The sequence below is a fragment of the Triticum dicoccoides genome, chromosome 4A (assembly GCF_002162155.2).
Source record: "Triticum dicoccoides isolate Atlit2015 ecotype Zavitan chromosome 4A, WEW_v2.0, whole genome shotgun sequence".
Taxonomy (NCBI): domain Eukaryota; kingdom Viridiplantae; phylum Streptophyta; class Magnoliopsida; order Poales; family Poaceae; genus Triticum; species Triticum dicoccoides.
Window position 1 is genome coordinate 499687897 of NC_041386.1, and position 20979 is coordinate 499708875.

Genomic DNA, 20979 nt, shown 5'->3' on the forward strand with positions numbered 1-20979 from the left:
CTCCTCCTGGCGCGCCACACCTTGGCCGGCCGGTCCCCCTCCCTTGAACCTTTATATACGGAGGCAGGGGCACCCCTAGAGACACAAGTTGATCCACGTGATCATATTCTTAGCCATGTGCGGTGCCCCCTTCCACCATAGTCCTCGATAATATTGTAGTGGTGCTTAGGCGAAGCCCTGCGACGGTAGTACATCAAGATCGTCACCACGCCGTCGTGCTGACGGAACTCTTCCCCGACACTTTGCTGGATCGGAGTCCGGGGATCGTCATCGAGCTGAACGTGTGCTAGAACTCGAAGGTGCCGTAGTTTCGGTGCTTGATCGGTCGGGCCGTGGAGACGTACAACTACATCAACCAAACGCTTCCGTTGTTGATCTACAAGGGTACGTAGATCATACTCTCCCCTCTCGTTGCTATGCATCACCATGATCTTGCGTGAGCGTAGGAAAATTTTGAAATTACTACGAAACCCAACAGCCGATGCATGAGAGTTTGGATACATATATTGTGCGTTGCTAAAATCATAAGAATTTGAAGCATCAAGATTGTTTTGCATCGGCCCTTGCGCATAATTAGATGTATGATTGATAAAACTAGGGCTAGCCGATACATTATGCTCATTAGGTGATCCAGCAACAACATATAGATGATTTGCATCTACAAAGAGGAATTGGGTATTCATATTACCTTTGTAGATTGCAGCAACTTGATGACGATCTCTTCGTGGCAAAAACGGGCTGGAGACGATTCAAAGCTTCGTCCCCAGCGGAGTCGCCAAAAAGTGTGTTCGCACACGAACACGTCACCGTGTACCCTCGATGCCGGGGGTGATGTATGCAAGACAATCTGGCAAGCGCTTTTGTAGACCCGAAACCCCACACGCCCGGGAGGGACCCCGTCAGGGCGCGCGGCGGCTATGGGTTCGCCGCCCTGCAAAAGAAGAACAGACGAAGAACGAGGAAGAAGAAGAACAAGGGAGAAGGAAAAGTAAAGGTAAAAGATGTAGATAGATTTGTTCGATTGTGTGTTGTTGTTCAATCGGCCGTCACCTCTTGTCTATATAAGAGGCGGATGAACTTCTCGTAAAAAAAAGGACTTGCCTTGCCGTCCAAATCATCAAAATCTAACCAAATTCGGACTTCTCACGACCTCCGGCCCGGATGTCCGGCTTTAGGCCCGGATGATCCGGCCAAGCCTAGATTTCTGACAGCAGTGCACTAATCGGGCTGTAACTTTTTCATACGAACTTGGATTAAAATTATTGTTATATCAAAATCAACCGTTTCGACGAGACGCACAACTTTTCTGTTGAACACTTTTCGATTTGAGGTCATATTGAGGGTGTTTCGGTCCGTTTTCTAAAATCTGCAGCAGAAAAACATGTCCGGACATCCGGACGATTGCCCGGATTGTCCGGCCTTTACCCGGATCATCCGGGACTGGACCCAGATCATCCGGCTTCACCACAAAACTTCTTTGGTTTTGGTGTTCCAATTTCCCGGATGGGCCGGGTCCCCCGGCCCGAATGATCCGGCCAAACATTACTGCAGTGCACGGTTTAGCCTGTAACTTTTGCATATGATCTTGGATAGGGACGATTTTTATATCAAAATCGTCCGTTTCGACGAGACAAAGAACTTTGCTGTTGAAGACTTTATCATCCGAGGTCATCTTAATTATGTTTCATGCTATTTTATAATCTGATGTCAACACGGGTATCTCCAAAATTGTCATATCTTTTGCACTTGAGCTCCATTTTGGTCCATCTTCATATTTATTTCGATCATCTTGAAGATGGCCATCAAATGGTGACATGAACTCATAATTTTAATGTCATCCCATTATAGACTCAAGTCACTCTTTGCAATTATGCCATTTTTGAGCGTCAACAAGTAGTAGGATGACAAAGATGTGGTTCAGCAACTTGTGCTACAAAGGGTGTGTTCCCTGTCATAAATGTGTTCATCAACCTTATGTCCTCACCTATTGGGTAGCCGATTCATGCATATCTTCAAAATCACTGAGGATAGTTTAACTAGTGCGGATTTTACCTGCAATTTCTTTATCTGGGTCAAGGTGAAACTTTGAGATGCATAAGTTGAAGCCAGAGATGACAACTTCAAAGAACCTAGCTCGATCTAAATTTCAAGTTCTGTCACGGACTTTTGCCCCTCGCTTGTCCTTGTTTGTTCGATCTGACATACTTATTTGTTCAATGCATCAACAAAGTCCGGTGGTTCGCTAAAAGCATAATGTAAGCCCCATGTCTACAAAATTATTTCTGAAGTGATCATTTTTGCTGCTAAAATTTCTCAAACAGATGTGGTCCCAAAATTCGTAGAGAAAAATGGATGGCAACATATGGCGTCCTGAATTTGGACTAGAAGTTAACTAATGTGAACAGTTAATATTATAGTACCATAGATCCCCTATCACTATAACATTTTCATCCAGTTTGTAGTACTATGAATGCCCTGTTCTTTTTCTTTTTCTTTCCAGTATTTCATTCGTGTTAATGATGATTGTTGCAGGGCTGGGAGATGGTGCTCCACATTATTATCCCACACGTGTGCCAACTAATTAGCTGCGCTGCTGCTCTCTCTACTGATATTCTTGTCGATCTTAGGGCTTACATATGAAGGTGCAGTGGAATTTTTGTCATATAAACATTAGACACTGGCACAAGGAAATCTGATCTCTTAATTTTGCCCAACTTAATTATTAGTTTTCCGTGTGAACAAAATAAAATACATTTCCAGGTTAATTGCCAAGCTATTACAACATTCACCTTAAAGCCTAGAAAGTACTCCTAACTACACATTACGAACTCATCAAATTAACTAAAGTGGACATCATATTTGTGCGACGAAATTAAACCTTTTGATTGCACAATCAGCAGCCAGCTATCTCTAAACCTCCAAGAAATGATGGGTTTGTACAAGGACCTGCCATGCGCCAACGTTGCATGGGCCGCTAAGCTCCAATCGCATCTTCTGGTTACCAGCGCAAAGATCACAGTCGGACCCATGTTTAGAGATCTTTGCTACTAGTGCATTTTGTATCATACAATACATTCGCCCATCTCCCTCTTACTATTCGCTGAACAGCCGCTGTGTGTGTAGTGTACCAAAGGAAGGGTAAAGGAAAAAGGGAGAGGAGAGAAGAGAAAGATCACAAGCTAGTTCGCCAGCTGGTGCATGGGCCAGGTCTGCTCGTGCGCTGCCGCCCCCGTCCATGCATGCATGCATGCATGCGCCCATCACTAGCTACACCAGCGTTTTCTTTATGATTCATTCGATCTCGCCAGCTGCTTGCTTGCTCGCTCGATCCTTCCTATATAGTACTGCAGCCTCTGCCATAGCAGGAGAGAGAGAGGAGGAGGAGGAGCAGAGAGGGGAGAGTGAGGATGGCATCGGAGAAGGTGGAGACGATCGTGGCGGGGAACTACGTGGAGATGGAGAGAGAAGGGGGCGACGGCGAGCATCAGGCAGGGGCCGGGGTAGACGGCGGAGAGGGCGGCGGCGCGGCGCCGTCGGGGAGGAGCAAGCTGGTGTCGAGCCTCTTCTGGCACGGCGGCTCGGCCTACGACGCGTGGTTCAGCTGCTCCTCCAACCAGGTGGCGCAGGTGCTGCTGACGCTGCCCTACTCCTTCTCCCAGCTCGGGATGGCGAGCGGCATCGCGCTGCAGCTCTTCTACGGGCTCATGGGGAGCTGGACGGCGTACCTCATCAGCGTGCTGTACGTGGAGTACCGGACGCGCAAGGAGCGGGACAAGGCGGACTTCCGGGGCCACGTCATCCAGTGGTTCGAGGTCCTGGACGGCCTCCTCGGCGCGCACTGGCGCAACGCCGGCCTCTTCTTCAACTGCACCTTCCTCCTCTTCGGCTCCGTCATCCAGCTCATCGCCTGCGCCAGCAACATCTACTACATCAACGACTCCATGGACAAGCGGACGTGGACCTACATCTTCGGCGCCTGCTGCGCCACCACCGTCTTCATCCCCTCCTTCCACAACTACCGGATGTGGTCCTTCCTCGGCCTCCTCATGACCACCTACACCGCCTGGTACCTCACCGCCGCCGCCCTCGTCCACGGCAGGCTGGAGGGGGTCACCCACTCCGCGCCGACCAAGATGGTGCTCTACTTCACCGGCGCCACCAACATCCTCTACACCTTCGGAGGCCACGCTGTCACTGTGTAATCATCATCTTATTCTCTTACTTATTACGTGTAGTAATTTTGCATGTTTTTCGAGCTCCTGCTCATGGATCTTGCATTGCATGCATGACTGCACAGTGAGATCATGCACGCCATGTGGAAGCCGCAGAAGTTCAAGCTCATCTACCTCATGGCCACGCTCTACGTGCTGACGCTGACGCTGCCGTCCGCGTCCGCCATGTACTGGGCCTTCGGCGACGCCCTGCTCGACCACTCCAACGCCTTCTCCCTCCTCCCGCGCACGCCCTTCCGCGACGCCGCCGTCGTCCTCATGCTCATCCACCAGTTCATCACCTTCGGCTTCGCCTGCACGCCGCTCTACTTCGTCTGGGAGAAGGCCATCGGCGTGCACGGCGACCGCACCGGCGTCTTCCGCAGGGCGGCGGCGCGGCTCCCCGTCGTGGCGCCCATCTGGTTCCTGGCCGTCGTCTTCCCCTTCTTCGGCCCCATCAACTCCACCGTGGGGTCCCTCCTCGTCAGCTTCACCGTGTACATCATCCCCGCCGCGGCGCACATGGCCGTCTTCGCGGCGCCGGCGGCCAGGGAGGGCGCCGTGGAGCGGCCGCCGCGGGGACTCGGGGGGTGGGCCGGGATGTACGCCGCCAACTGCTTCGTGGTGGCGTGGGTGCTCGTCGTCGGCTTCGGGTTCGGCGGCTGGGCCAGCACCGTCAACTTTGTGCGCCAGGTCAACACCTTCGGACTCTTCACCAAGTGCTACCAGTGCCCTCCAAGGCACTAATTACCTAGCTTTTTAATCTTTAATCTTGATTAATCACCTACCCATATAAGTAGCAAACTGAATTTAAAAGATTATTCAACATGCCTAGTTAGTTTCTTCTTGAGAGAAGAAACTTTAGTTAATCTCTCACAAAGAAAAATCAAATCGGAGCTTGTTTTTGAATTTTGATCGTGTCCTGTTGTGTTTTGTGTGTTTGTGCGCGCCATGTTTGTAATTCTTGTAATTATCAGTTCATGAGAACTGTATGCATGTGCATATAATGTATGTATCTCAAGATCAGTGATATATCAATCCTTGTACGGGCTTCCGCTCTTTGCTTCTCCTATCTATAAAGTTCACACGCAGTTCTCCTCCATGATTCGAAAAAAAAAATCCATGTCTGATTTATACAAAGTTCACATGTAGTAGTAGTATTGATCTGCTCTTGTTTTTTGTTCTCCCTGGTTTTTAATTAGATGCAGAGCATTTTTAATATGTATCCCTGGTTTTTAATTAGATGCAGAGCATTTTTAATATGTATAGAGTTCAGAACCCGAGAGAGGATGATCAGAGATTGTTTGGCTCAATTGTTTTTTGTGTGAGGTGTTTATTTAGCTTAATTGTTGCGAGGTTGTGATGTGGCATGCATGCATGTGCTGCTACACTACAACGGTGGAGATGATTTATACAGATTTTGTGCCATGTCCTGTCCATATATGCATGCCAGTTTGCAGCGACCCTCCCTGATAATCAATTACTCCATTTCGGATCTTCACATACTCCTGGATACATTAGACTAATTAGAGGGTCCTACCATCTACTAGGACTAGGAGTGGTGATGATCCATCCCCTTCATAAAGCGGACATCCTATGGTGATGATGATGACGATGCATCCATCCATCCAGTTAACTGATGATACCCACAGGACAACTAAATAATTTCACCGGTCGAAGAATCACGTGTGACAATGATCACGCATTGCTTTGGTCCACCTTTAATTTGTCCCAGAAAATCAAAGCGAGCATATATCTGTTTACACGTCGCCCTATATATGGTACTCTCACTTGCAGATTCTGATAATGAAGTGAGAGACGAGGAAGAAGGGGAGAAAGATCAGCTGGAACTGACAGCATGTGTGCATTGCACGTTGGGGAAAGGTGCGAGAGGGCTGTCCTCGGCGTTGCTGGTCCATGCATGCCTTTGTTGTGAAGAAACTGTAGGGCTAGCTACCTTCGAGATCATGTGTGAGGAAAAGCAGAACAACAAGTTTTCAAACGAAAAGAAGCTAATTAAGTACTCCCTCTGTAACCTCCTTTGCAAAAAAATGGGTACTCCCTCCGTTCCAAATTATAAGATGTTCTAACTTCTTTCTAAATCGAAATACCTGTGTATAGATGTGTTTGTAGTCCATATTAAAATATTCAAAACGCCTCATAATTTGGAACATGGGTGATATACCTGAAATCCAGTCAACACGAGCTGGGGGAGGTGCAGTTTCATGGAGACGGCTACTCAAACCAACCGGGTGATCTGAATGCAGAAATGCTGACAACTGCTAGATGACAACAGATCATGGGAGAAGGAAGGACGCAATCAACCAACCATGCGCCGCCTCCGTGTCGGTAGCGGCGGCATCGCCTTCGTGTCCACTTCCGGCGGGGTACGGACAAGGATCATTCGGCATGCACAGGCGCCAAGAGGCGAGAAGAGGACTGGACGAGATCTTCTCCATCCCAGAAGACCATCATCCTTCACCTTCTAGTCTGAACTCTTCAGGTATCAACATACATCATCTGTCATTGCAAATTTTCAAGCCTGGCAAGCTAACTAGATGATGAGATAATTTCAAGTTCTTTGTGGTATCAGCAAATCAAAAACACATGCTGTTCGTAACACTTCCCTTGTCATTTCCAGAAGTTGGCCGACAGAAAGGTCCAGCCAAATCTACTGAATCAGGAAACTACAAGATGCATAGCCCCAGATCCAGACAGCAACAAACTGGACAGCAAGATCAGGCAAACATCCATCCATGGATCCAAGAGCATGCATTATTCGGAGCTGAGAGTCTCTGACATGTCCGCGGTTCCATGGACACAAAACATTGATTATCTCAGTCATTAGCATAGCACATGATTAATAAGATTAAGCAGATGCAGCCAGCCAGAGTACAGGCCAAGCAAAGCTACAACGGTAGCCTGCCTGTAAGGACAGGGACTGTAGGGTGCCCAAGCAACAGACCCTCACGTCAAACATCAGATCTGGAGAAGCTTGATCCATCTATGGCTCCTTCACTAAGTGTGCGCGTGTGGCAATAATTGAAGGATCCAATATAGTCTACACATGCATATTTGATAAAAGGAAATGATGTGACACCAAGATTCTCAGAGGCCAGAGTGTCCAACAACAAGAGAACCAAGATTTGGAGGACTGATGGAAATGAAGCCGTGGCGTGGTGCATTTGGAAGTTTCAGGTGGAGAAGAGAAAGAAAAAATGGTGAAAGTTTTGTCACGATGCCTTGGTAGAGATTATAGAGGTAGGCAACTGAGTACATCTGCTACCTATTAATGGAGGCAAAAAAAGACACATAGAAAGGTACATTGGCGAAAAAAGGTGGAAGACAGCATTTTTTTCCATTGTAAGTTATTTGCCACGTTTGGCCATTGTCTGTTTAGTTTCTTGTGTACTTGCATTGCTGACAATATATGAAAATAGTCCAAAGGTACAGCCTAAATACTGGGTCGAAGCCGGGGGGTGGATCTTATATTCTGATACAAGCTCCTGAGCAATGAGGGTGGAAATTATACGAGTTTACAACATTGTGACTTAACAATTCTCTAAGCCAGTAAATATTCAAAAATTCCATCTCAGAAGCAAAAACATGTACAGGTTAAATTTACATGATTGCTACTGTACCGACAAGCAAGAATTAAATCTATGTCTAATTAATGTCTAAGTAAAGCTGGAGCCCAACATTAACTCAAACATGTCATCTGGGGTGAGAAGGGTTGTACCACCAAGAATGAGCTCCACATCAGGTCTGCCGCTCTCTGAGATTGCCTTCATGACTTCCCGGACCTTGCATGAAAAACACCAAGCTTATCAAAGACAACACTGCTTTCTAACACTAACAAATAGGGATTTGGGTTATATGCTTTTTCTCAGGAAGAAGCGAGTATTCTTTAGTTTTGGTTGGTTGCGGTCTCTGGATTAGAGATCTGCAATCTGACGTATGCTTATCAAGCTGTATGAATTAAAATCTGATGTTGTGGAGATAGAGGTTCTACTGGATATTAATAAAGCAGTGTACTGATCTACACAGTTCCAATAAAACGAATTAAAATCTTGGTGTGCATCCTTAGTGTAGTTCCAGATCGATTCAATACTAATGAATATATCACAAACTATGACAGAAACAACAAACTTCATCATGACATGATAAAATAAATAAAGCCAAAAAATACGGGCCAGAACGTACCTCAAGAGTATTGATACCTCCCACAACAAAAACGATGAGACAACTTTGATCCCCAAAACTTGGTTTGGACTGCAGGCAAAACAACTGTGAGTTCGTAATTTAAACAAATGTCGCAGCAAGTAAGAAAACAATCGACCAACGTACCTGTCCAAGGCCAAACCTACCCAATCCGCTTTTAAATAAACGGCCAACAGCTGATGAATGGTACTCAAGGCCAGGTATGTAAAATCTCGTCAACACAGCTAATATCAACTTATAAAGCAAGCCTTTTCTTGAGTAACTATCAGTCTCAAACCGACTCAGTGCTGCCAACCCTTCTCCAAGAGCTTGATTCCGTAATCTCATACTGGACAAGCTATGAAAGAATTTAAAGAGTTGATCTACCCTATCCCGTACTTCCAACTTAAGTTGCATGTCCCCATAAGCTTCCTCTTTTTGATGATCAGCATCATCATCATCGTCCCAGTTATCCCACTGGTCATCAAAATCATCGGTAGTGGTAGAAATAGGCTCACTAGAGTCCTTATTTCTATCACCATCTTTAGATCTACCTTTAGCTTCAAGTTCCTTCTCCAAACCATCAAGGAACCGGAACTTCACAGATGATGGCCTCTCAAGGATAGAGTCCACCACAACATCTTTCAGTGACCGTTCATCTTCCCAAGAGAACGGACCACCAGCTATCGATGTAGGAAAGTTTTCGCCAGCCAAGATATACCCAATAATCGTTAGAAGTAATATGTCCTGGAAAGTCAGAAGGCCTTGCGTAGACCCCATGGTATTACCATGTTTGTGAGATTCCACTGAAGTGCTGGTGTTGATGAAATCACGAATCTCGCTGGCAAGACTTTGAGTTGTCTCGGCTGATGTTACACTTAATATTCTCTCAGCACTTGTAAAGGCCTCCCAGCGAGTACTTTGAGGTTCCTGGAGAGCCATTTCAGCAGCCAGTGCCAACTGAATAACCCCTCTGTTTCTTACCAAGGACAGCTCGTGTTGACAGAGCATCTGCACCATAGAACGAAGCTCTGAAATAGAAGCCGTCTGTCGACCTTTAGATGGAGAGGACAGCTTTTCAAGCTGTAAAGCCTCCATAAGCCATTTCTTAATCAACACCAACCCATCTTTTGCTCCTCTGTCTAGTAATGCTTCTAAGTAGCGCACTCCAGCATAGTTGGATAGGAAAGAGCCACTTAGAGTGCCTACTTTGCCATCATGTGCTTCGTCAGAATAATCAGGTAGCCAGGTAACTTCGGAGTCAACCTCAGCAGAGTTCCAGCCAGACACAAATGCCATCATACTTTCAGACAGCACACTGGTTCTGCTCTTAGTTTCTTCCTTGCTAAAGGCTGATTCAAGAGGGACCTTTATATCTAGTGGGGAACGTTTTACAGTAGCTTGGGAATGCTTGCTGGGAGTTTGAGGATTTTTTGCCGCATAACAGGATGAAGTCCTTTCCTTGCGTGGCAACGAGGACAGCATCCTATCAAGAAATGAGTCGCCATGAAGGCAAGGAGTTAGGAGATCAATTGTACGATCTACAATCAGTAGACCAGCAGAACTCTTATTACGACCAACATCATATAGACTTGACATATCCATCATCAACTTCCCAATGGCCCTTGATGTATCACCAAGTGAAAATATATCAAGCTTTAGGTCCATCTACACAAATTTTGTAATGGAGATCAACAAAAGGTTTCATGCTTGAAAAATAGATAAGAGCAACTACAATGCAGCATGCTGTACATGATAAAAGTCATTACCTTATTGGCCAAGTGGTACAAGAATTGAGCAGTCAAGGTTAGTCCTGGGGGGACCTCATCGCCATCAAAAGGTTTACCAGTAGATATGGAGGGTAGACCAGGGCTAAGGGAATCCTCACGGTGATTTGACAAATATGATTCAGCAATTGTACCTTCCGAAGGTAAAACAAGAGTCCTTGAGGAAATAGGAGAGAAAATCATCGGAAAGTGACACACGGTTACAGACAACCTCTTTCCTCTTGGTTCAACCTGACCTAAGTCATCATCAGAAAAATCCTTTTTTCTCGGGCTAGATTCAGAAGGGCCATAGTGCACCCCAGAACCCCACTTAGTATCACCATCTGAGGTGAAATCTCTTTCTGTGTATGGGATGTTATCTTTGTCCTTGTTCAACTTCCCACACTTCTTTAGAAGCTCCTCATGGTCCTGAATGAGTAATATCTCATACTCCCGGAAAGCATCTGGTCCGAGTGGGGAATCAACGTATGCTGAGTGACCAATCTGCAACAAATTCACCAAAGGTTCAAAAGGTTACTCACATAATTTTGCGATAACTTAAAATAGATTTAAGAAGGCTCTAAGATAATGAAGTGAATAAGAAAGATGGGCATGCATTTTGGCAAAACTAACTGTGAATTGCAGAGGAAGCAATGCACGCAAAGAAGTTCTTACTGATACCCTCATATAAGGCTACTACATAAATCAGGCTAGTTTTGAAGTGGATACAGTGAGAAACACAAGGTCCGGGAAAGTATGTGACTCATGGTGACTTTATGACAAATCCAATAAGTTTTAGAACAGGGAACATGCAAGCCACTAACAAACAGAGATCAAACAGTGCAGATAGAGTAGATGCAATGCTACCAGCATGAGCAGTGACCAACATGTATTTCGATGATTTTTTTTCAAGAAAAAGATGAACTCCTGCACCAGTATAACTATACTGTTTTGTTCAACGAAGAGAGGAATCGTGGCATTATCATTCCCTGTTCCGCGTAGGAACTGCGAATGCGGAGGGAAAGAAAACCGTAGGGGGGGTTCTAGCAGCCCATGAAAGATTAAGATCATGGATTTCTGGATCTAAATCTTGACATCTTTTCTCAGAATGGTTTCAGAAAATCATTTGAGCTGACCATGGGTCCTAGTAGATAATAGTAAATTCAAACACCATTCATCCCCTATGTAAAAACTCCTTTGTTAGTGTAACGCCCCGGACACACCCGTCGGTTACTAGCCGTTACTCCTGGCGGGATCTAGACCGGACCCACAGATCAACACTAGTCTTTCCTGCGCACTTTGTCCTCACTCGTGCGCACCTGGGACCAACTTCCAAATTGGTCACCCATCCTGAAATTGCTCCAAGCTGAGCATGCTTAACTTTGGAGTTCTTTCCGTATGGGCTCCGGGAAAAGAAGGAATTCCTTATTTCTATGAGTAGTCTATCATCCATATTAGGCCAGGATATGACATACACCCCCACTCAAAGGAACCGACATCCTCGTCGGCCCACAGAAACGTTCCCTCTTGGCACACGTCTGTGAGTCCAGTCCGGCACATGTACCATGTCGTGTGCCACGACGGGCCACAAATGTCATGCACAACATGACTGCGCACCTGACCCGCAAACATCCGTGTAACCGCGAGGGTCGGCTCTGGTAGGGTCGGCTCTGGTACCAACATGTAAAGCCCCGGACACACCCGCTGGTTACTGGCCGTTACTCCTGGTGGGATCTAGTCTGGCCCCACAGATCAACACTAGTCTTTCCTGCACACTTTGTCCTCACTCATGCGCACCTAGGACCAACTTCCTAGTTGGACACCCATCCTTATTTCTATGAGTAGTCTATATCATCCCTATTAAGTCAGGCTATCACAGTGAGGTGACTGACGTATTAAGTCAGGCTATCACAGTGAGGTGACTGACGTATTAAGTCAGGCTATCACAGTGAGGTGACTGACTCTAAGGCCGTGAAGGATATTTCCCTGATCACCAAGATGGAGACAAGGGACGTCTTCGAGACACGAGGAAGATGCACTCAGGGAAAACCAATCCCCACGGAAGTCCGATGAAGATTGAAACATCTAGGCCATAGTTGCTGTAAATTCTTGTAAGAGTTACGTTGGAAGTTGATTTGTAAAATTAAAATTTAGTAAAATAATATAATCAGCAGTATGATCAGGCCCTTCAGAAGCAAACCAGTCATCACAATTAACATATTATTGCAGGGGTTAAGCACCTCGGAAATCGCTGTCAATACAGTACAATGTGAAACAGTTCCATGGTTGCCCAAGCAGCGTATAATATACCGATGTGCATCACTAAGAAGGCGTGATGTAATAAAGACAATCTTCCTTGCTGGATGAGCAAAACTTGAATTCCACTCAGCAGCCTGCAAACACAGATACATCAGGTGATGAGGTAAAGAACAGAACAACAAGACAGACCATTTCTTGAGTACAGAAAGTAATAAAATTTCCCTGTTTCTATAGTAAGACACAGAAAACCTTGTTAATTGCATATAAGAATACTGCATCTTTACTGTTATCGACATGGCAGATACCAGCCAGTCTGACGTGCACACCAGCAGCAAATGCCAAGCTAAGGCCCAAGGCCCAACAATCAGATAGCCGCAACAGTCTAGTTACAGCACAGCAAGCCAACAATGCAGCTAAAAACAATTGTGGCCATGAGGGACGTCCAGGATAGTGAGAGCTGCACTGATCGATTTGGTCGCATTTGTTAGTTTGGGAGGAGATGTAGATTGCATCATGTATGTTTGTTAGGTTCGAACTCTCTATTCTATTTAAAGATGAAGAAGTGCAGCCATTATTATCAAGAACATATACAACCTTCTTTCTTCAAAACCCTCTCGTTCATCTATGGTCAATGCCTCCTTATTCTAGCATCCTGTATCTCTTCACCCATGCTGCAAGGCCCACCTCACAGTATTCATGACACTGGCATACCAAGGTTAGCATGCAGGTTACTAGGATTGTCATTTTCTATCCATCATAAGAAATCGGAAAAAAGAAAAGATAAATATAAATTATACAGACTCGGTATGTTGCCAGATCAATAGGCAGTACTTCAACAATTAGTTAATTACCACCCTAACTATCGCAGAAGTCCCAAAATCACTATGAACTACGACCGTCACAACTTCGGCACCCACGAGGCCATGGCGGATGCTATTCAGGTGATGACAGAAGGCACCACATTTCTTTCAGTTATTTCCCCCTCTACCGACATCAGCCATGGCAATGCTGGACGACAGAGGCCTGTGTCAAGTACCCTATACGCACACGCTATGATTCCCATGATCGCAGGAGCCCGAGAGATCGAGGCACACACCAAACATGTATTGGCATCATTGATCGCAAGACCTGGCTCTACCAGCTGACTTGCATATGACTTTATGGTTAGCAAAGAAAGGGTGAGATGGATGTCAACAGAAGCAATAATAGTTGACATGGATGGCAACATGGCAAAACCATCCATAAACTCATGTTAGGGGGGTATGTGAGGGTGAGATGCATATAGAAATACATCATCGCTGAAACCTAGTGTGCATACATGTAAGTTCTGTCTTGCCTACTAACTTAATACGACAAAAATAAGTGAACTGCGATTCATAAAGTGCGTTATTCGTATGACATCTGCTGGCCATAGTCAATCTCCACAATGCAGGTACAGTGCATAAATCATCAGAAAAATAGCCCAGTAATGCTACAGGGCATTCATTAAACATTCGAGTTGCCACCAACACCACTCATAGAAACTAGAATCACTGCACCATGACCATCAAGTTATAGGGAAACAGGGCAAGTTGTAGATTTCAGTAGTTGCTTGATATTAGATAGAAAGCGAGAGCAACGGAACCTTACAGCATCAAGAGGAGACGTGCTTTCCAAGCTGCACACCGCACGAGCTCTGAGCTCGAGAAGCAGAGGGAATGCTCCTATAAACTGGAACGCCTCCAGAGTGCCTGCATCTAGGTACACTAGCGCATCTGCAATCTCATCTCCAATCTGCAAAGCACCAGTAACTGAATCAATTTCTATAGTGCAAGCTGGGAAGATTATACCTATACTGTAGAATCATCATCGGGCAGTTTTCCTCAATTCTTTTGCAGATTGAGTTAATAATAAAGCAGCCTCATGTTTTACCACTCGTTTTAAGATGGATTACTTCGGTTCGGAAGCTTCAAATGTTTGTTTCTTCTTCAACAGAAAAACTGCTGGAGGCGGAAAATCCTAGGAATCCTCGTGCGCTCCATCATGGAAAATTACGCACTGATACTTTTCGAAGGATCGATAGAAGAACGAGCAAGCCAAAAAAGAGTACGGAACCAGCGAAGGGGAACTCGCGAAGTGATTCGACCTGGCGGATGGAGTCTTGGCAGGACGCGATCAGATCCACCGCTGCCATGGCGTCTCGCTCCCTAGGTCCCCAGAAGATTGCGGAACCTTCACCGCGACGCCACCGGGCGATGAGGTCGGATCGTGGGTGAGGGGCGATGCCGGAGGGGAACTGCCGACGGTGGAGCTGCAGCTCGCCGGAGATGCGTCGCTGGCTGCTACACGGGAGATCAGCGGGGAGGAGACGGTGGGGGGACTCGCAGGAGGATTAGCTCCGTTTTAGTTCAGTCTTTGGTTTCGCAAGCCCATGCGGACACGGCCCAGCTACAAAAGCAACATCAGTTCTCTTCTTTCTTTTTCTCCAAAGAAAATATAGTTCTTCCCAAAAGTAAATTCTAAATTTGAAATATTTAAATGATCCCTTGAATCAGTTGAGAAAATTTCAGATGATAACAACAATTATTAGTTTGTACCTTAAACTCGTCATGGTTTCATAAACTCTCAAATACGACCAAGCCTACCCCCATTAGCAAGGTATTGGTGATATCAAGTGACTTAGCTCTTCAAAGCAGGGGCGGAGGCACGTTATGGACACCGGTGTCACTGGCATCCGGTAAAATACGTATTTACCTTATATAAATTCCAGATTTTTGGGCTGGACACCGGTAACTTTTGGATCTGGACATCGGTCAGCCCAGCGACTGACAAACACAAGCGAGGCAGTCTACGTAATGCTCACTCCTAAAACGATCAATTAATCCTTGGTCCCTGGATGTGCGTGTGTTGAAAAAAAAGCTATCGATCTGATTAATCGATCTCCCAATACGGCTGTACCTTATTTGTATGTGCGCCTATTCGGTTGCTCATCCGCCCGGCTTTTGCGCCTCAACCCTCATAGCATCGCCTGTCCTCGGACCTTCTCCGTCGCGCGGCCAGCCGCCGGTCCGCCCAGTCACCTTCAAACATCTAGCCGGCCACTTGAACCCTCGCCCAGTCATGGATTGTTGAAAGTTTGAGGTACGTCTCAACTCTCAACTCAGCACTTGGTAATTGCCGATCTCTCTCAAATCTGAAATCTCAGTTGTGTGTAGGAATTACAAAAAAATTAAGTTATGTTTTTCTAATTGTATGGCTAGGGTCTTAAAATTTAAATCTATTATAATTGGAAACAATTCGTTGTGATTCATATTTAACCAGGGGAGGATTATTTCTGCAACAACGGCGAGACACAATGTCAAGTAAGTTTAAGTCCCTAATCGTATCATTCGATCGATGCATTTTGTTTATTGTTTATACTCTTGCATATGCAAACACAAATAATGTAACTCGTACATTTTTGCTAAAACAGTAATAATTAATCACAGGAGAATTTATAGAAAGGTTTCTTAAATAATATTGTAACTCGTTCATTGTTTAGCGTTCTTAGGCTTGTTCAAATTTGCATAATCAACTAGTATTTCAAATGGAAGTGAACAATTTATTTTGATAAGAAATCTCGTTGCCATATAATTAGTGTTCTTGGGTGTGTTATTTTATATTATTGCTTGGTGTCCATCTTTATACATATGATGTGCACGTGCACGTGGACACCGGGACATTTTTGTTCTGGATCCGCCCCTGCTTCAAAGTAACCGCCTAACTTAGCATAGCTCTTGACTATCAAATCTGTAATTTGTAATACCTAAATAGTTCATCCCCACTAACCTATTTCTCTTACATGCAGCCTATCCACATCAGCAATCAACATGCAACCATCCACCTTAGCTAATCTGCCACATCATCAAGTGTTTTTTTTCCTATTCTCTCAGCCATTCCACGTTTTTTTCTATAGACTATAGAGGATTCGACACCGGACGCAAACTATTAGCTTCCGCAACGCATCGCTTCGCTGGTGAATTTTTTGGCTGGTTCGTTTCTTTTGCATGTGGCTATGCCCTGGTCACCGAAGCGACGAGTCATTTACTATTGAGCCTTCTATATAACAGACGAGCAGTCGAGAAGCACAGACGCTTCGTATCGATTCATATTACCATCACCTCTCCATCATATTTTTAACTAATCCTCCTATCTTAATCGACATCTAACATGGTTGTTTGTATATGGAGATCCCTTCGAGCTCCGGTGCACACAACCTCATCCACCAAAGATAGAGTTTGATGTCGTCCACCACAATACGCATGGATGGCGCGGCTGCCCGCCTGCTACGCGTCGCTGACACCCACAACGCCTCCCAGGTCCCCGGCGTCGGCTTTGCCTGACCACGGAGAAGCGCCTGGACAGCGCCAGCGCTCCTCGGTGCCACGCATCGGTTTCTTCCGGACATCCACTTCCAACGGCCAGCATCGGCTTCGGCCGGCAGCGGATGCCCTCCACACCCACCCCGCGCCCGTCACATCTCCTCCTAGGATCTTGCTGCTAATCCTCGTCTAGCCCCTCCTTCCTTTGCTTCGGCATGGAGCCCGACGAGCCGTTCAGCGTGTCTTGCAGTGGCAGAGTAAGAATAGGTGTTCTTTATTCTCGGGTTGTGCTTGACTCACAAAGTACTTGAATTAGTTTCACCCACATAGATAACTTGACCTTGCATATATACTATAGGTACAAAATCCGCCAGAATGATTCACGACTGGTCTAACTGCTCCCCACGGCAAGAGATTAAGTCCCAGAACTAAGGTGAGGTTATTCTGTTAAAAGTAAATAAAATTGTATACCTGATTTCCTGCCCACATTTTACAAGTAAGGAACCGTTGATTTGGGATCCATCTCGATGGCCCATAAGATAAATCATCTCACCCTACCATGATTAAGTACCGCGTGCTTTTGTAGTTTTATCTGTTCCACGCTTAACATGCCCATTATTAGCCTCTATTCCCAGAACGTTTGTAGTTTCTAGACCTATTTTTTATTCTGCAAATCATTTTTTATCAATGTTTCTAGAGCAGGAACATGCATTTTCAACTGATTAATTTGGTATCTCTAAACCTTTAGTACCAATCATGCTTACTGAATGACTTCAAATCCAGACAAGCTTTTAAGCCCTGGATCCAAACCAGCCACACAATTTGTCATTTCTGTATTAAGCATTTGAAAGTTCAGGTGGTGCTATCTTCTATTTTTAATTACTGATGTGTTCTGAACATATTTTGGAATAATCGAAATATATTGATGTTGCAGGTTACTTTTGTCTAGATTATGGGGTAAAAAAACTTTTGTATGGATTAGTTCTCTTCCAATGATTCTCATGTTTAATGTTGTGAGTCACTTCCACATATGTGCACACCCGAGAGTGTTGACAAGTATAGGTCTGAACAGTTGAAGGAAGATGATACAAAAATAGTTGAAGGAAGGTCAACATATTTTTCCATCCAATTCTCATTAGCCTTCCATGGACCTAAAAATATTACTATGAAACAAGATACATATTGTTTAAAAATTGCCAAAATTCCAATGGATAAACAGTAGGGCTCATCACTCTTTATGTTTGCTAACCTCTATCTTAAATCTTTTTCCTTATGAGTTTTATTTTTTATCTACAATGTGAAGAAATATGCCCTAGAGGCAATAATATAGTTATTACTTATTTCCTTATATCATGATAAACGTTTATTATTCATGCTAGAATTGTATTAACCGGAAACATAATACATGTGTGAATACATAGACAAACATAGTGTCACTAGTATGCCTCTACTTGACTAGCTCGTTGATCGAAGATGGTTAAGTTTCCTAACCATAGACATGAGTTGTCATTTGATTAATGGGATCACATCATTAGGAGAATGATGTGATTGACTTGACCCATTTCGTTAGCTTAGCACTTGATCGTTTAGTTTGTTGCTATTGCTTTCTTCATGACTTATACATGTTCCTACGACTATGAGATTATGCAACTCCCGTTTACCGGAGGAACACTTTGTGTGCTACCAAACATCACAATGTAACTGGGTGATTATAAAGGTGCTCTACAGGTGTCTCCGAAGGTACTTGTTGGGTTGGCGTATTTTGAGATTAGGATTTGTCACTCCGATTATCGGAGAGGTATCTCTGGGCCCTCTCGGTAATGCACATTACATAAGCCTTGCAAGCATTACAACTAATAAGTTAGCTGCGGGATGATGTATTACGGAACGAGTAAAGAGACTTGCCGGTAACGAGATTGAACTAGGTATTGAGATACTGACGATCAAATCTCGGGCAAGTAACATACCGATGAAAAAGGGAACAACATATGTTGTTATGCGGTCTGGCCGATAAAAGATCTTCGTAGAATATGTAGGAGCCAATATGAGCATCCAAGTTCCGCTATTGGTTATTGACCGGAGACGTGTCTCGCTCATCTCTACATTGTTCTCAAACCCGTAGGGTCCGCACGCTTAACGTTACGATGACAGTTTCATTATGAGTTTATATATTTTGATGTATCGAAGGTTGTTCGGAGTCTCGGATATGATCACGGACATGACGAGGAGTCTCGAAATGGTCGAGACATAAAGATCGATATATTGGATGGCTATATTCGGACACCGGAAGTGTTTCGGGTGATTTCGGAGAAAACCGGAGTGCCGGAAGGGTTACCGAAACCCCCCGGGGAAGTATTGGGCCTTAGTGGGCCTGAGGAGAGAGAGAGGGCAGCAGCCCAGGAGGTAGCGCGCCCCCTCCCATGGGGAGTCCGAATTGGACTAGGGGAGGGGGCTCGGCCCCTCTTTCCCTCTCCCTCTCCCTCTCTTCCCTTACCCCTTCTCTCTTCCTAGTTGGACTAGGAAAGGGGAGTCCTACTCCTACTAGGAGGAGGACTCCCCCCTCCTTGGCGTGCCCTAAGGGCCGGCCTCCCTCTCCCCCTTGCTCCTTTATATACAGGGGCAGGGGGGCACCTCTAGACACACAAGTTGATCTTCGTGATCGTTCTCTTTGCCGTGTGCGGTGCCCCCCTCCACCATAATCTTTGATAATATTGTAGTGGTGCTTAGGCAAAGCCCTGCGACGGTAGAACATCAAGATCGTCACCACACCGTCGTGCTGACGGAACTCTTCCCCGACACTTTGCTGGATCGGAGTCCGGGGATCGTCATCGAGCTGAACGTGTGCTAGAACTCGGAGGTGCCGTAGTTTCGGTGCTTGATCGGTCGGGCCGTGAAGACGTACGACTACATCAACCGCGTTGTGCTAACGCTTCCGCTTTCGGTCTACGAGGGTACGTAGACAACACTCTCCCCTCTCGTTGCTATGCATCACCATGATCTTGCGTGTGCGTAGGAAATTTTTTGAAATTACTGTGTTTCCCAACAGTGGCATCCGAGCCTAGGTTTTATGCGTTGATGTTATGCACGAGTAGAACACAAGTGAGTTGTGGGCGATATAAGTCATACTGCTTACCAGCATGTCATACTTTGGTTCGGCGTATTGTTGGATGAAGCGGCCCGGACCGACATTACGCGTACGCTTACGCGAGACTGGTTCTACCGACGTGCTTTGCACACAGGTGGCTGGCGGGTGTCAGTTTTTTCAAATTTAGTTGAACCGAGTGTGGCTACGCCCGGTCCTTGCGAAGGTTAAAACTGTTGGGTTTCGTAGTAATTTCAAAAAATTTCCTACGCGCACACAGGATCATGTGATGCATAGCAACGAGAGGAGAGTGTTGTCTACGTACCCAACGCAGACCGACTGCGGAAGCAATGACACGACGTAGAGGAAGTAGTCGTACGTCTTCACGATCCAACCGATCAAGCACCGAAACTACGGCACCTCCGAGTTCGAGCACACGTTCAGCTCGATGACGATCCCCGGACTCCGATCCAGCAAAGTGTCGGGGAAGAGTTTCGTCAGCACGACGGCGTGGTGACGATCTTGATGAACTACAGCAGCAGGGCTTCGCCTAAACTCCGCTACAGTATTATCGAGGAATATGGTGGCAGGGGGCACCGCACACGGCTAAGGAATCGATCACGTGGATCAACTTGTGTCAACTTGTGTCAACTTGTGTGTTTAGAGGTGCCCCTGCCTCCGTATATAAAGGAGGAGAGGAGGGGAGGCTGGCCGGCCAAAGAGGGAGGCGCAGGAGAGTCCTACTCCCTCTGGGAGTAGGATTCCTCCCCCCAATCCTAGTCCAACTAGGATTCCTCGGAGGGGAAGGGAGAGAGGGGGGCCGGCCACCTTCTCCTAGTCCTAATAGGACTAGGGGAGGGGAAAGAGGCGCAGCCACCTTGGGCTGCCCCTTTCTCCTTTCCACTAAGGCCCATGATGGCCCATATGGCTCCCGGGGGGTTCCGGTAACCTCCCGGTAACCCGGTAAAATCCCGATTTCACCCGGAACACTTCCGATGTCCAAACATAGGCTTCCAATATATCAATCTTTACGTCTCGCCCATTTCGAGACTCCTCGTCATGTCCGTGATCACATCCGGGACTCCGAACAACCTTCGGTACATCAAAATGCATAAACTCAT

At 45.8% G+C, this 20979-nt stretch overlaps 2 protein-coding genes and 1 long non-coding RNA gene across 3 annotated transcripts; 2 read left to right on the plus strand and 1 right to left on the minus strand.

Annotated features, from left to right (window-relative positions):
* The first annotated feature begins 3368 nt into the window (after window positions 1–3368).
* LOC119286397 (putative auxin transporter-like protein 4) lies at window positions 3369–5120 on the plus strand. The gene is made up of 2 exons (XM_037565769.1): window positions 3369–4198; window positions 4298–5120. The coding sequence occupies exons 1-2, from the start codon at window positions 3408–3410 to the stop codon at window positions 4956–4958; spliced, it is 1452 nt and encodes a 483-aa protein (XP_037421666.1). The 5' UTR covers window positions 3369–3407; the 3' UTR covers window positions 4959–5120.
* Window positions 5121–7645: 2525 nt separating this feature from the next.
* On the minus strand, window positions 7646–14824 carry LOC119286398 (sec1 family domain-containing protein MIP3-like). Its single transcript, XM_037565770.1, has 7 exons — window positions 14562–14824; window positions 14066–14209; window positions 12418–12570; window positions 10181–10681; window positions 8559–10079; window positions 8415–8483; window positions 7646–8014 (listed from the first exon to the last, which is right to left on the minus strand). The coding sequence occupies exons 1-7, from the start codon at window positions 14607–14609 to the stop codon at window positions 7889–7891; spliced, it is 2562 nt and encodes an 853-aa protein (XP_037421667.1). The 5' UTR covers window positions 14610–14824; the 3' UTR covers window positions 7646–7888.
* Window positions 14825–16699: 1875 nt separating this feature from the next.
* Window positions 16700–18024, plus strand: LOC119289013. The gene is made up of 3 exons (XR_005141391.1): window positions 16700–17033; window positions 17135–17209; window positions 17711–18024. It is a non-coding gene; the product is annotated as an uncharacterized LOC119289013 (long non-coding RNA).
* The last annotated feature ends 2955 nt before the right edge of the window (window positions 18025–20979 follow it).